This window comes from Colletotrichum orchidophilum, assembly GCF_001831195.1.
Source record: "Colletotrichum orchidophilum strain IMI 309357 chromosome Unknown Scaffold_19.1, whole genome shotgun sequence".
Taxonomy (NCBI): domain Eukaryota; kingdom Fungi; phylum Ascomycota; class Sordariomycetes; order Glomerellales; family Glomerellaceae; genus Colletotrichum; species Colletotrichum orchidophilum.
Window position 1 is genome coordinate 66,466 of NW_019172975.1, and position 15,206 is coordinate 81,671.

General features: G+C 54.7%; 4 protein-coding genes across 4 annotated transcripts; 1 reads left to right on the top strand and 3 right to left on the bottom strand.

Annotated features, from left to right (window-relative positions):
- Positions 1–2,800: 2,800 nt before the first annotated feature.
- On the bottom strand, positions 2,801–5,111 carry CORC01_03182 (fungal specific transcription factor domain-containing protein; the record flags this gene model as incomplete). The annotated part of the gene is made up of 3 exons (XM_022614832.1): positions 2,801–4,868; positions 4,919–5,042; positions 5,099–5,111. 3 exons carry the CDS (start codon positions 5,109–5,111, stop codon positions 2,801–2,803), a joined length of 2,205 nt encoding a protein of 734 aa, XP_022478568.1.
- Positions 5,112–6,095: 984 nt separating this feature from the next.
- Positions 6,096–6,221, bottom strand: CORC01_03183 (uncharacterized protein; the record flags this gene model as incomplete). The annotated part of the gene is made up of 1 exon (XM_022614833.1): positions 6,096–6,221. One exon carries the CDS (start codon positions 6,219–6,221, stop codon positions 6,096–6,098), a length of 126 nt encoding a protein of 41 aa, XP_022478569.1.
- Positions 6,222–8,818: 2,597 nt separating this feature from the next.
- On the top strand, positions 8,819–8,950 carry CORC01_03184 (uncharacterized protein; the record flags this gene model as incomplete). Its single annotated transcript, XM_022614834.1, has 1 exon — positions 8,819–8,950. One exon carries the CDS (start codon positions 8,819–8,821, stop codon positions 8,948–8,950), a length of 132 nt encoding a protein of 43 aa, XP_022478570.1.
- A 3,673-nt stretch (positions 8,951–12,623) lies between these two features.
- On the bottom strand, positions 12,624–14,476 carry CORC01_03185 (ThiF family protein; the record flags this gene model as incomplete). Its single annotated transcript, XM_022614835.1, has 5 exons — positions 12,624–12,973; positions 13,033–13,342; positions 13,403–13,975; positions 14,034–14,203; positions 14,284–14,476. 5 exons carry the CDS (start codon positions 14,474–14,476, stop codon positions 12,624–12,626), a joined length of 1,596 nt encoding a protein of 531 aa, XP_022478571.1.
- Between the last annotated feature and the right edge of the window lie 730 nt (positions 14,477–15,206).

Consider the following 15,206-nt stretch of genomic DNA (forward strand, 5'->3'; position numbering starts at 1 on the left):
CCTTATTGCTGTGCACGCCCTCGATATGGTCCAAGTTTCTGGCGTATATCCTCCAGTGGCAGTTACTGCATTTGCCCGGCCTTTAAGCAGTTGCGAACCTCTCCTGTCGTCTGAAGTCGGGTACCTAAACCTCGCGGAGACAAACAAGCGCTGGTGGCATTAAACCCTTAGAATTGGCTTGCGTTTTCCAATCTCCATACTTCCATCTAATTCTCCGATATGCAATGAATGCCGCTGCTTCTGGGAAGCTGATGATCGGGTTTCCGATCCCGGTCAAGACTTGCTGCCGGGCGCCGGTGTAGGACTAAGCCCGAACGTATCGGAGCGGGGCGCACCTTGACGGCCCCCAATCCCCACGACGTGGTTCGTCTCGTCTCAACCTGAGGTAATCCATCGGCCGGTTTGGATAGACCCCTATTAACCGGGTTGGTGGCGCCGGCACTTTCGCCGCTGTAGATAGTCGATGAGACACATGCATGAGGCAGTGTCACCAAAATCCTGTTTCTTCATCTACTTCGTCAAGCCCGGCGATCCCCAAAATTTCCCGAGTGGACTTCAAGGGATCCAAGGGAAAATATTGAGCCTCGGTGTTTCCGCGTAATGTTTACAAGATGACCTTGCGGTCGCTTCATCTGTTTTGGTCGAGACTCGTGCGCCCAGCCACATGCCGTCGACCGAGGCTACTGGCACGCCGGTGCCACCGGGAACGAAGGGCCCGTATCAAGAAATCAACAAAGACTGTCCGTGGTCGAATGACCGAGTCAAATCGCGCCCAGGCAACCCAGTAACTCTTCGGGGGTTTGGGGCAAAAACTACCGGTGTACTACGTAAAATCCAGACGCCAAAACTACATCCTGACCCACGTTATACCGCCTCAGCCACGGATACAGGCTATGAAGATTTTCAACCATGATATGCAATAATACACAGTCGTCGAATCTGGACCGGCTGGGTTCGGCACCTGGTACGACGGGCGTCGGGCGTCCTCCCAGCGCCCCATGCCTGCAGAGGCCCCTTGCCGAGCATGTCAACGGGTGCTGAGTTTGTCTTTCTTCAAATGGACCGCATCAAAGAGGAATGTCCCGTTACCGTTGATAAGTAGTATAAATGAGCTCAACATCTCCCACCCCTATTCGAATCGACGGTGCCTGGTGTTCCCTAGCAAACCTGGACTTTGGTTCGGCTTTGCACAGAGAAACTTCTCCGTGTCGTCGCTCATTCGTGGCCGGCCTGTTGATGACGCATGTTCGTTGCATGAAACAAAACAAGACGAGGAGAAGAGCATAGTCTAGGTCGCCCGTTGCAAGGCTCTTTGCGTTGGAAAAGCGCTCGAAGCAGCGTTACATCCTTTCGAATACTCGACACTATCTTAATTAGCCTGGGCAGATGGCGAGGAACAGCTCGGCGTCACAGAATGGGTGCGGTTAAGGTTCCCGCGTTTTGCATACACTGCCAAATTACCCAGAGGCATACTGTGGCGTAGTAGGCAAAGTACGGGCAAGAATATTCGTACCTACGTGAGATACACACATGTGAGGGCAGGGGTAGACAGACAGAGAACAGAGTAGACAAGGACCCAGACATGGATGGGATGATTCTGGATGTGGGGTGCGTGGTACAGACAGGGGCTCTGCTCTCTCTGCGGCCCGACAACCCAGACGGCCCATCCTTGATACGTCCACCAACACATTTACCCGCCCAATCGCAACCTTGATCCTCTCGGATACCTGCGCGTCTTTCCTAGTCTGGTTACCTTATCTCGGATCATGGAACCTCATCAACATCACCTCTACCTGGCCCAAGTCTCTTTGGGGAATGGGAAGCATGACGCTAAAGGGGCCTTGGACGAACCACCTGCTCCGACCCGACCACTAAGTGATACGACCACTCACCTCCTGCCAGCCTCGTTCCGGTCGACCATGGCATGATCGTCCGCCCCGATCGCGACCTGATGCTTGAAAGTTGGCGAGCAAAAGGTCTCCCTTTGCGCCCTGCAATAGCTATGCGATGCGAAGTATCAAGGTACAAGCCGACGAGACGTGCACTGTTTGTTGTTCAGGGGTGGTAGGTAGGATTCAGAGATGCCTCCCGCTCTTCGTCAGCCAACAACTTCCTGATACCGACACCCAATATGCTCGACACCGTTGAGCACATCACATTATGGGACAGACTTCCGCTACAAGGATGAGAGGTAGAATGGGCCATTCCATGGCTCCATGGTACGCAAGACCCTGCACACCACTCGCATTCAAGGCTTTAAAGTCATGTGCCTGCCATGGCCGCAGCAAATATGAGTTTATGCGCCACGCGAAACTCATCAGGATCGTAGGACCGACTGATGAGGACCGTCTCGCCTTGCCGGCACTCAGAATCTTCCCGCATGGCATACGCGGTCGATGTCATTGTGCCACGGCGGAGAGACCCAGTTAGATTGAGCTTCACGTAATCACTGTCGTGTTCTGTGTCTCTTTAGTTGAAGGTCATACGTAAATCGTCATCGTCATTTCGGGCGTTCTCAATAATCTTCGCCTCCATCATGTCCCATTTTCCATGCTTCAGCCCCCCTCCCCTTTTTTTTCTTTTTTGGGTCCGTCAATGTGACCGGCGTACATTCCACAAACTCCGAGCACTGTTTGCTTACCCTTTTGAACATCCGAGCTTATGTACAGCATCATCCAGCATCTTTGGTTTCGGCCATATGCCTCCGCCGATTTCCATATCCTAGCAACAGCATCCAAGTATGTAACCAGAAGAGAAGTCGTGTGCCTGAAAGAGGTAAGAGAGATCCCAATCTGACACATCAATTGATGAAGAAGCCGCCCTCCATGGCGCCTACCTGACTGCTCATCATACCGTAGTCCATCTGCATCATATGCTCGTTGACGTTGTAAGGGGAGAAGTCCACCGCCGGGTCAGGACCCTGGCCCCAATACATGCCATCCATATCCCATAGTCCATGCTGATCGAGCATGCCCATCATGCCCATCCCTTCCGGCTCCAGGCCGATGGGTGACATGTGCAGCTCCGCCTCCGCCATCAGCCCCTGCAGAGGGCTCTCTGACCGCATCGATGGCTGTCGAGACGCTTCGTACATTCGCCACACGACCTCTCGGCTACGCTTCGCTGCCAATGACCAGTCCTCCATGGCCTCTAGCAAGTCGAGGATCGTGTCGATCTGCTGGTGCCAGTCGGATACGCGTGGGCTATTCCACTCCCAGAAAGTACTGACCAGAGGGATCATGGCCGCCTGGTAGAGGAACCACACAGCGTTCCATCCCGACATTTGATTACGAGTCCATTCCCTGGCAATGTCCTCAATGGTTTGCTGTGCGAGCTCGCGGCACGTCTCGATGGCTGCAACGTCCTGCTCGGCCACGTGAGACAGCGAGCCGCTGCTAGCCAGACTCAGCAGGACAGGCCGGTGAAGAAGCACCCGCAGGTTCTGATACCGCCACTTCATGATACATCGAGCAATGTACAGCGGCTCGGCGCAGGGGTCAGTCGTCCTCAGAAGCCATGGTAAGCCGCTGTACCAGTTGACCAGTTGCCCGTCGAGGTTGCAACGATCTTCCGCGCGCAGGAGGGGCGAAATGGCCAACAAGTCTTGGATCTGCGTGGCAATCTTGCAGAACTTGATGTTTTCGATGAGCGGCAAGATGCCAGCATGCTGGGCAGAGTCCCGACCCTGGTTGGTGCCAAACTCTGGGGGCCGGATGTTGATGGCAGGGCCCCAGCGGCCGAATGAGGGTCGTCCCATGGTTGTCGTTGCCCATGTGTCGAGGCAAAAGAGGCTCCACCAAGTGCGCCGTCGGGTCTCGGCGGCGGCAATGTCGCTTGAACCCTGAGCCAGGCTCTCTCGGTGAAGACCAAGTGCGCTCGCCATTCTAATGGCCGCACCTAGAACGGCGTTGGCCATGTTGGGTCTGTTAATGTAGTGGAGATAGTAGCCTCCAATGAGCGCGAGGGCTTGCACCATTTCGATATGGCTGCTGCCAAAGGCATCCATGGGCAAATGCTCCATGGCTCTGTTATAGTAGTTGATGTGGTTGTAATCGTCAGATTTCATGGCGACGATGCTGCCCATGGCAAAAACCATGTTCAACAGTGCTAGCCAAGGGGCATCGAAGCGCTGGCCTTCCAGATAATCAGCTCGAAAAGCGGCCTCGTCCAGCATGGGAACGAAGACGTGGATGCGCTTAAAGTAAGCGTCAATCAGCGTCTGCCCCTTCCATGACCACGGTATGCGCTGGGTTTCCTTTGGCACCGTGCCTCTCTGTCGCGTGGATGGGAAGCTGTGTGTGACTTCGGCGCTCTGGAGGGGTGTGGTGAGCGCGTTCCGGAGTGCCGGCTGGACCTTCATGAGGCACATGAGTGCTGCTTTGATCGAAGAAGCGCCTAGATATGATGACTGCCGGTCCACGGATAATGAAAGTGCGTTCACATCATCGGCTTCAATGGGGATGGGATCGCGGCCGCGGCGTTCTTCGTCCCATTCGGTGTCCCGACCAGGTATGAGTTCGAGACTGGAAAAGCCCCGCTCGGAGCCGGAGCCGGAGCAAACCGGAGAGTCTAGTTCCTGTGAGAGGGGCGAGGCGTTGAGAGGCGGTGAAGGGAGCGCAGCCGGCGTGTCAAGGACCGGGTGCTGAAGGAGATCAAGGAGGTCGTGGCGAGACAGTGGAAGCAGCGACTGTACGTCTTGGTGAGGGAACAGACGCTTGAGAACGGAGCGGCACTCCTCGAGAGACTGTGAGAGTGCTTCGAGTGTCTTGCGCGAAGGGATGACGCGCTGTCGGTGCTTGTCGTAAAAGCAGCGCTTGGGAGCGCGGCTTGACAGACATTGGCCGCATGGTTGCTGGCCGTCACAGCGGCTATCAAAGATTAGAAGACGTCGTGTTGAGAGAGACCAAGTGGAACATACATTTTTCGTCTCTTGCACTCGGCGCAAGCATGTGGGGTGGTAATTCTCTTGGAAGCTGCTGAGCTCGTCGATTTGCCGCTTTCCTGAGACTCAGACGTCTGCTTCCGTGGTGTCACGCCCTGAACTGAACGATGTGAGCCGGAGGGAAAGTGAACGACTCGAAAGGTGGCAGAGACTTACAGGTGTGGAACATGCCCCCTTGGGTAGGGACTGGGATGGACGGTGCCATGTTGGCGGCTGCTGAAAAGACAGAACTGCTCGAGCTACAGCGAAGCTGAGATGGATCGCAAGAGCCTCGGGCGATGCTGGTAAGTGGCGTTGACAAAACCACAATATCAGATGATCAGATCTCTGTCTTTGTCTTTGATGGGAATCCAGAGGCAAAGATCAGTTCGTCAACAAGGCTGGCGCGGACGCAGACATTATATACAGTCAGCATGGGAGGATTGTGGAGGAGAGCCAAAATGAAGTACCCTGCTGACGAGTACGGCCACCATTCGAGAGACCCAGCGCGGCAACATTGAGTGTGGGGAAAGAGCATGGATCTCTGCGAGGGATGGAAGAGAGGGAAAAGAGGTAATGGAACGTCAGTGCCGTGTCGGCTACGTGAAGCAAGATGGACGGGCAATTGAGCTTGGGGTTGGCCGGCCGGAACCAAACGAGGCTAGACGGCCAAGTAAATGACGAGGGGACTCGAATGGAGGGGGACTTGATCCGCGTTCAACGAGTCTCCGGTTGACAGCGAGGTAACATCTGCAGAATGCCCATGGCATTCGTCAAGAGTATGTGAACAGGCGGCTGGTGGGCTGCTTTGTTGTTAGAGGCAGAGAGCAGGCTCGGCAGAGTGAGCTAGGACGAGGGGAACAGAGAGAGGAGGTGGGTTCAGTGTGCAAACATGTGCGCATTGGGAGGCGACGAGCCGAAGAGGTGGACTCGAGTCTCGTACCTACCTAGTGCCAGGAACGATAACTGGGGTTTCTTCCCCCAGAATACCTGAAGGAGGGGCGTGTACGGATCACGAGGGTGAACCAGACAGTGACGGCGTCAAATCCCGGAGGGACGGGAACAACAGTAAGGCACTCGATCATCAGACCGACAGACGAGGGACGGGAGGCAAATTTTGCAGAAGGGCGCTCGCTATCCGAGCGAGGCATTGCGTTGAATGGTGGACCTGGCCTCATAGAGATTCGAGTGAGACGGCAAGGTGGGAAGCCCTCGTGGCGGTGTCTTGGTCTCCATCCCGGGACTCAACAAGGATTGGAGAGCCAAGTTGACTACCGAGAGTGGCCGACACAGGCGCCATGGGACAGGAGGTGCAAATGGTGGGAGGAGCGTAAAAGCAATGGAAACCAATGTTGGTACAGTGGTGGTACACGAGTGGGAGTAGGGAGAAGCGGAGGACGAAGCAAAAAACACGCCCCCCCCTGGATATCGAGCCGATCTGTGATTGGGGCAGAAAATCTGGAGAGTGTGGAGGAGGACGAGGGATGACAGGTTTGTGCGACCGTGGCTGGTGAGGTGGTGAGGTATGGGATGGATGGGAAATGCAAGTTTGCTAGCTACAGGAACGATACAACTCAGGTGACACGGCACGATGGGCTAAGGTAATGTACGGACGAAAGTATGGGGATTGGGGTAAGCACGTAAGGTTGCAGTGCAGTGCTTCTGAACCTCGTTGTGAGGAGACTGGCGAGAATGGGGGCGGGAGGTGTCGTCGTCCGGACCGATGGGCAAATTGTTAAATTAATCAACAGGCAAAGTCGGCGGTTGGGGGAGGGGAGAGGAGCACCTAAGGAACTGAGATGAGTAGTGAGGTGACGGTGTGGTGCGAAGGTGGTCTGGGGGCGGGGAAACCGGCCAAGGGAGGGCGGGGGACGTCGGGTCAAAGTGGAGTAGCATGCCTTACCGGGCACGGGTGGACAGGCCACTCAGAAGACACTTGGAGATGGGTACCGCTCGCACTTTATGTTCAGCACCCGATGTGACCAATTTACCCTCGGTGCCTCTTTCCTTCTGGACCCTGGGGTAGGAATCCGTAGAATACCTATCTATCCATGGATGTCTGCTACCCGAGTCTGGAGCCCATCATGGCTACTACTGTTAGCGCCCGGGCGTGGGCATAAGGTACTTAACCAAGGTAGGCATGGACATCGCATCGCATCGCATCACATCACATCTGGCATCCGAACGGTTACTGGGATCCTCATTCGTCCCCAGTAGTAGCTCCTGTTTATGCACTGTTCCCTTCCACAAGGTCAGGTGCTTATTGTAAGTGCCAATGGCTTCCACGTTGGACGGGTTACGGGTGAAGTACGGATAGTGTTTATCTTAGGTTAAAGTGCCCAGTGACAGCCGTCCGCCACTGACTGGTGGGGAATCTCAATCGGGCGCGGGGCCGAACCCCAGGCGCGCGAAGCTAAAGTAATTGGACTGCCTTTTCTCGCTTTAGGTAAGCACGTGGTGAGGCACTAGGGCACGGATCACTAACCCCAACTTTTTTTTTTCTCGAATTTTTCAGGATCCATACATTGTATGTACCTCACCTAGTGTATCCGTAGACAGTGGAAGGAAGTAAGTAGTTCCTATGGTAGAGTGCCTTACCTAAGGCAGGGTCAGCAGTCAGCCACACCGGCACTATGTAATCCCGCCTCACCCAAGGCCCGGGCGCTTCCACTTCCTCGGACGACGTAACGAGGCATGGATGGCTAGAGACACACTCACGACATTCCAGCATCATTCCAATGTCCTACTTTTTAATGAATCACGTATCTCTACTCCGTACCGCCCTACCCGAACCCTAGGCTCATGCTCGCCCCGACCCTCCCTCTTTCCCCTCTCTCTTTGGTCTGGTCTTGATGACCTTGGTTGTCCTAGAGCGAGATTCAACCTACACATGCGCGTTGGCTGTAGGCTACGCATCACCCACCAAGTCTTGGCGTGTGTGTGTCACCACCTGTTCTTTTTTCTTCCCATTGTCTCCATCTCTACGAATACGGCTGCTGCGACGGAATGACCCTCCTACCTAACCCAAGGTAGCTACGAGAGGCGTGGGAGAATTAAACAGAGTGGTACCACCACCGATCCAGGGTACACCTTTTGCCAAAGCCACACCCCTCCCCCTACCCCTCCCCTTCCCCCCCTGTTTCTCCAAGCTGTCCCCGCATCCTTGTTAAAGAAAACGGCCTCCAAATTGTGAGGGGATCAAACTTCTTAGACGCCTGACTATTTTTTTTTTTCGTGAACAAACGAGACGATGCCTCCTCCTTGATCTCATGCGGTAGCCCACCAGCAGTTCGATTGAGTTGATTGTCTCGGGTCTTTCACCTCTACTCTGCTCCGAGTTCTTCTGCTCTGACTGGCTTAGCGTCTCTTTGCAGCTCACTACAGCCGGCATGCTTACCATCCCTCCCCCATCAATCCATCAGGGTATGATATCCCCTCCGCCAAACGAAAATCAGGGAAATGATGAACAGGTCGTCGGACCCTGAGAGGTCGTTTCATCGTCTCACCGTGAATATCGCCATGGAAGGCTGCATGGAAGGACGCGAAGGCGAAAAGATTTGCGGCATAGCAGCGTCCAAGTAGAGGTGCTTCTTCCCAGTGCCACCAGACTCGTTCCCATTTCACTCAACCAATGCGTCCTTGTTCTTGCCCGGATTCAATCCCGATAGCTTTCGGCTGTTTCGAAGCATGTCCCGTCGACATGTGCCGTCCATCGTGGGTGTCAACTTTGATTTCATCGATCCGAAATGGCCGAACCCCTACGTACCTATTACAAGAGCACCAGACGGACGAAGCGGCTCAGACAAGCACCATCCTGATCCATATCATGCAAGCATGCGCTTATTCTTCCTCTTCTTCTTGAAGTACTTGAATCTGCCGCCCGTCCCATATAGCTCCATGTTCACTCCTACCCCGACCTGGCCCTCCCCACACCCCTTTGCATTGCAAGTTTGGTTCCTCCAACCACATTCCCTCCTTTGCCTCCTTGACTTTTACTCCCTCGGTTTCCATTCCGGCCGTCCTCTATGATCACTGGGTCTGTACCAGAGTCTCGCGTGCGCGACATGGACGGGACGACGGTACCTGGCGAGTCCATACCAATCACTAAACGCGAGGCACATCTGGTGGATAGCCCTCCGCGGAATGACACGTCTAGATGGGCACATGTGCCTGGCACCTCTCCCGACGAACCGTTCCCATCCCCCCTGCTTCTTGTCTGCCGCCCGCCATCCGTTAAAGGAGCAAATTTGCCTAAACCGAGGGATGTTCTGTCCAACAGCTAAAAGTCACACTAATGCATCTAGTTCTTTGCGGACCCAGAGACCGACAGACGACTCACTGGACAATTTCTGGATATCGTCCCATCATGTCTGCCTCCGTGCCTACACCCTCTGCTTACGCACCGAACTGAAGACCCGATTCTGTGGCGATGGCCAGTCGTGCACTCGTCCAGAGTTAAGTGCTCTTCACTTCGATGTCGAACTCAAGCAATGCATCTGCACTTGTTGGGCGCTCGATGCCCCACCATGTCGCCTCCCTCCTCCATCCACCAAGGAAGATTAGAGGTCCAAATCACATCGAATAAGGTATGGAATGCCCGAATCGGTCAGCCGACAGTACCTTGCTCCACGCGCTCTTCCTCGCTGGCCTGGAGCGGTTGCCTACTCCACCTAATATTGCGTTTCCTAAGAGAGACGATTCTCTTCCTCTTACGCCGCCTCCATACGTCACTGGAGGGAAAATTGGGCTTCCTGCCGGCTGGAGATGAAATACTGTCTTGGATCGCTAATCTATCAGGCCACGGCATATACTGGCTGGCTCTTGGAATATACTTCTCTCCGGCTTGCCATGTGCCTCCGAGGGTTATTGGGCGCGGTTACCTGACCCAACGGTGACACGACAGGCTGAGAGGCGTTGGATATCACAAGTTGGTCAACACAAGGCCATACTTGGCCACGTTGACCAAGGAGACGGCATCATCAGTCGCAAAACACTAGGCACTCCTGCAGTAGTCTGTCCACGGATTCTGCATTGGATGATCTCCAAGGTATCAAAGGGTATGGTTCCCCAGATTAAGGATTTTGCAATCGCAGAGGCTATCGGACCCGGTGAACCGTTCAGACTTGTCGCCTCCTGTCTCCTGCGGGTATCTGTGAGTCACGGGTCGTGGAGGTAGGGATGCGTCTGTTTGCATGAAGCATGGTTAATGGGCCAGCTGCCTTCCAAGCATTGGCTTATGTCCGACGCTGACTGAAGCGTGCAACTCGTCAAGCCGAAGTCGACTAGCCATGATTTGCCCGGTCAGATTCTTCCGCAAGGTCGGCCTCTGGGCGAGCAATAATAGTGACACGGGCCTCTCTGAACAATATTCAGAACGGCGACTGCGGGTAAAGATTCAGGATTGGTCACGGAAACTAGGAGATGGCACACGTCTGTTCTCGAGGCTCGCGCGTGTCGTCCAAACTGGCTTCTGAAGGGGTCCGCCCAGCTTACCATGTTCCCCGGCACAGCACTTCGGCCCGCTACCTTTATCAACACGTGTTGAATCTTATTGACGCATCTGGCTCAGCTGCGCGACGGCTGCGCCCGACAGACAGGGAAAGTCCTCAAGTGACGGCTGTGTTCAACGGGCAGCGAATCCCTTTGCGGACCAGCCCGCCTGCCCCGCGGGGACTGCTGTGCCTTGCTCTATTCGTCACCTTGGAAAGGCTCTCAGGCCCCCGATCTAACCCGTCCGTCCATTAATAGATGAGCGAGGAAGAGGAAATCCGGGGTGCGTTCGTCTTTTAGCAGAGATCATCCATTCTGACGAGTGTGTTTTGACATTCTGTCCTTTTGCCGTCTTTCACTCCCTCTGAGGTTTTACTTGATCTTCTGTTTCTCGATCTTGAACTCGACAACGATCCTGCGGGATCGCAGCAACACGGTTAGCATTATGTCGCAGATGTAGTTCGCGCCCTTGCTTCATCATCTGGGCTTGACGACTTAGCCACCATCCAAGGTCTTCGACTCGGTTACATTCTACGCAGGGTACGCGCTCTGGCCATCTTGGCCATGTATCTTCAAAGGGTTTCCCTTCCTGCTGCCGGCAGCTCTGAGAACCGCTCAATGGAGGCATGGGGCTTGGAAACTTATCCACCTCTCGCGATGCATCGCCCGGTCCAGTCTCACGCATGATATCGTACGGCAACCCACTTTGACACTTGCTCGCCTCACAGCATGTATCCGTCTTTACCGCCCACCGCCGCTTGGACTGCCACGGTCCAAGTAAGCCGGCCGAATCTGCAGAGGATCGTGACAAAGATGGTGTCTGCTGACACGGGCCAGACGCACACACACACCCTCACGTCTACGCCCTCCTATTCCCGCCGGTGGCTCGCATACTGCATTCAGTTCGTGGTGAGAATGAAGAATGGGCAGATGTAAAATCGCTAGTTGGTGCCTTTCGTCAATGACTTTGGGTTTCCTTCGGAAAGCTTGCCGAGACTTACCTGCCTGCTGACCGTCACGCCCAGCTACCGCACCAAGCAAGCCGCGGCCGCTCGCTTTGCAAGCTGTCGCTAATCAAATTCTTGTCCCGTCCGCAGCGCCACGCTGGTCGAGACCCAGACTAGGACATACGCCTCCGAGTCGGAGTCTTCCTGGTCCCCTTTACGGGTTCCCATCCTCAATGTCTTCGTTGTAACCCCCCAGCCACGCTTGTGTTACATTGTTTGTGTAGGTATGGAGAAGACCACATTCAACGAGCGGCCCGCTGTCTGTGCCGTCGTTCGAGTCAGGAGGAATCTTCACCCGGTATTCCTCAGTTATCAGATTCCCTACACAAGGCTTGAGGATCCGAGGGCCGTTGAGCAATTATATCTCACCGGAGTCAAGTTGGGAACCTTTTTTCCTTTTCCGACATCGTCCGAGTTCTTGGCAATGACGTTCGAGGTTGATCGGTTCAGACGAGGCCTTCGCTGTCGAACTCTGGGTCGAATATGGGCGTTGTATCCATGATTAGATAGCAGAGCAAGACGAACAGGTCACTCATCATTTGCATGTAAACTGCCAAGGCTACAATTGACCGTGGATCTGGCCCTGAAAGCTTGTGAGCCCGGCGTCATCGCCAGGTATAGCAGGGCTACCGAAGCTTGCTACCGGCCTTCCACTTGCCCATTTGACATCGTCGACCTCGTCATTTCCATTTGCTCCAGGTGGTTCCGCTACCCCTGGCGCATTGCAATTCATCCATGACCTAGCTGTAAGGGACTGCGGTCCGACGTGATCTCCGCCCAGGCACCACACACCCGTTGACAGGGTCCAGCGAGGGTTGAAGGGTGTCCTCCCCCGGCACTGCAAATCAGTTTGCTGCGCGCTAGAGTTGCAACCACCCCCTTCCCAAATAAGTTGATCCCGGAACCATCTCCAAGCCTCTCCAGCTCTGGATACCACCATGTTGACCTTCTCCAAGATGAACACAATCTATTCTTCCGGGATCTACGACTTCAGGGCCGTAAATCTCCTAGGGTCTCCAGGGCCACGGTGCGTCCCATCGTCTCCCCCTCACCCTCCGCCAGGAGTCACTCCTACCTCACACCCACCATGCTGGCTAATGAACATCGTCAGCTTCCCCGCACGCCTTCCTCAAGTCAGGTCCATCAAAGGCCGTTCTGAAGATGCAGGGATGCCGCGAGCGCCGGATTGGAACGTATCTCCGACCCTAAAGACGAAGAATTTGGCACCGGCTTCCAATGCCGTCAAATATGCATGTGTTCTCAATAGGTACGTATTGGTTTGTGATGATTTTGATGGTCTCCTGAGCCACCATGCCGCCTGTCACGGCGGAAACGTTGTGTAGCTCTCCGCCGCCAGACCTGGATACCTCTTGCGCCGCCTGTGCCAGCCGCTCGTTGTCGCCCCAGTCTGGAAGAAGCGCCTTGATGTTCTCTAGAATCTCATCCGAAGATGCCGTGGGTGTGTGAGACGTGGATTGGAGGGCGAGATAGATTGGGAGGAGCGACAGTGGCATCACGCCCTCCTTGGCCATTTCGTCGTTGGCAAACTCCTGCGCTGTAAATGTGGTGAGCACCGCCATTACCGGCTTTGGAAACCCTCCTGGACATTCTTACCTGCTATATTGCGCAGTTGTTCGGGTCCGCCACCTGCGGGGACGACCAGCTTGACGAAGGCTGCATTCTTGCAGAACAAGTCGACCTCGGCTGCGTCGACGCCCTCGCCACCGGGCATCTGACGGACCAATTCGAGGACCTCGGCTGCATCTTTGCGAGCCTTGGCCTTGTAGATATTCTGAAGCTCAATGTACACGCTAGATTGCGCCTTCATGTCCGGGAGGCCGCCCGGTACTGGTAAGCAGCTGTGCTTTTCATGAAATTCGCGCATCGCTCCTGCAATGACCCAGAAGCTTGACTTGGCTTCGTTCTGTAAAGTTATTCAGTCGGCTGCGGCCTGTTGTGAACGAGGGAGGTTCTGGACACTTACCTCGTCGGTGTGCTTGTACTCGAAGACCTCTTTGACGGCAGAAGGGAGTGATGGTGGCGAAATGGTTTTCAAAACGGCAGCCACAGCCTCCTCAAAGTTTTCCTCGCCTCCTTCGGGATTGTCTGTTCTCGTAGCAGCGGCCACCATTTTCCTGAATTCAACTTTTTCCTTGTAGTTGCTCGGCGGCATGGAGTTGTGGGACAACTTCCATACCTTTAGATAGTGCAAGAGAATGACAACGAAGGGCAGGTGACCATGCTCGTGGTTGTCGAGACTTTCAATGTCTTTGGTCAGTCTCTCAGCAAAGGCCTCGAGCTCTTCCCATGGGGTGACAAGCCGCAAGTCCGTGATAGCTGTGACGTCCGGATGGGTGTCGACGATGGGGTAAATGCTTGGAAGACGAGTGCTAAAGTAGGAGTAGAAGCCCGCAGAGTGTATAGCAATCAAGGGCGTCTTGTGTTCACGGCTATAAGCTTCCAGTGCAGTGATGTCTTCGGGCTTCATGGGAAGTGTGTACAAAATAATGCTGAACGGGGTCGAGTTGTTTAGAAGCTCCTGGAGGCCCTCATTTTTCTACCATTGCGTTAGTCCTCGACAGATCACGTAGAAACATACGATTCGATGGACTCACCGAGCCGTGGGGATACCAGTCACCCTGAACCTCGGGATTAAGCTCTAGCAGTAGCTCGGTACAGCTCTGCGCCCTAGACTTGTCGAGATGGGACTCGTCCAGGAAGAAGTTGACACCGAGATCAGCCTCACTCACGACGGCATCATCGGCGATTGTAAACTTCCCAATACCTAAGCACGTCAATCATCCGATAGTACATGATGATGGCAACGCTGATCACGAGCCAATAGGTGTGCTGCCGGGTTTATACCTGGAAGCACGAGATTCTTCAGTGTCTCGACACCAACAGTGCCCGTGCCCGAATTCACGAGCAGGATATTGGCAGACTCCAGAGCAGCTTGGCCGCTCGCAGCCCAAAGTCTGAGTTGGCGGTCGTATTTCTTTTCCTTTTCCGATGGTACGGCGAGAGCTGGCGGTGCCTGGTCGGCAATTATGTCTGTCATCGTAGAAGCGGTCGCGGAGGGCTCTGCCGCGACGGGAACAAAACCGAGATATGAATGGATGATTACAAGTAACTTCGCTTTCTTTCTGATGGGATCCGATTACAAACCAAGATTCGATGTGGTGAGGGTCTGATGCTCTTTGCGACGGGGAGTCGGCCTTGACTGACGATAGCGACAGGACGTAGGCGCTGTGGTGCGTTGGCTGTGGGACACTCTATGTCAGCGCCTGTTTGCCCGCTTGAGGTGTCTGGGCCGAGTGTCGTCAACGACGGAGGGGCACCGTGGGATCGAAGGAGAATGCTGGAGTTCTTCGCACGGTGAGAAGTGAGACCACGAATGAGGTAATCAGGTCTTGCCTTATGTAATGTGCTCCCGGTTACCCAAGCACCCAAGAGAAGAAGGGTCCGGTCCGGTCCGGCCAGGGCCCGCGTACGGCCGTGGGGTCTTACCTCCCTTCCGTGCAGAGCCCCACAGTCGCGTTCCAATTCCGCTTTCTTTTTCTCCTAGACATTCTGAAATTGACTGGAACTCCGCTTGTCAGGTATGGTTAAAACCCCCTGCCTTCGCCCTCCGCCTCTTCACAATATTATACCCGTCACCGGTCGTATGCGTGCACTCAAAGCCAGACACAAAAAACCAATGAGCAGAGGAAGAAGCAACAGAGATCCTGGTCAAGCCAGTTGGGATTCTCTGCCATCCTGACCTTCCCAGTGTGCCAGTCCAGCACCTC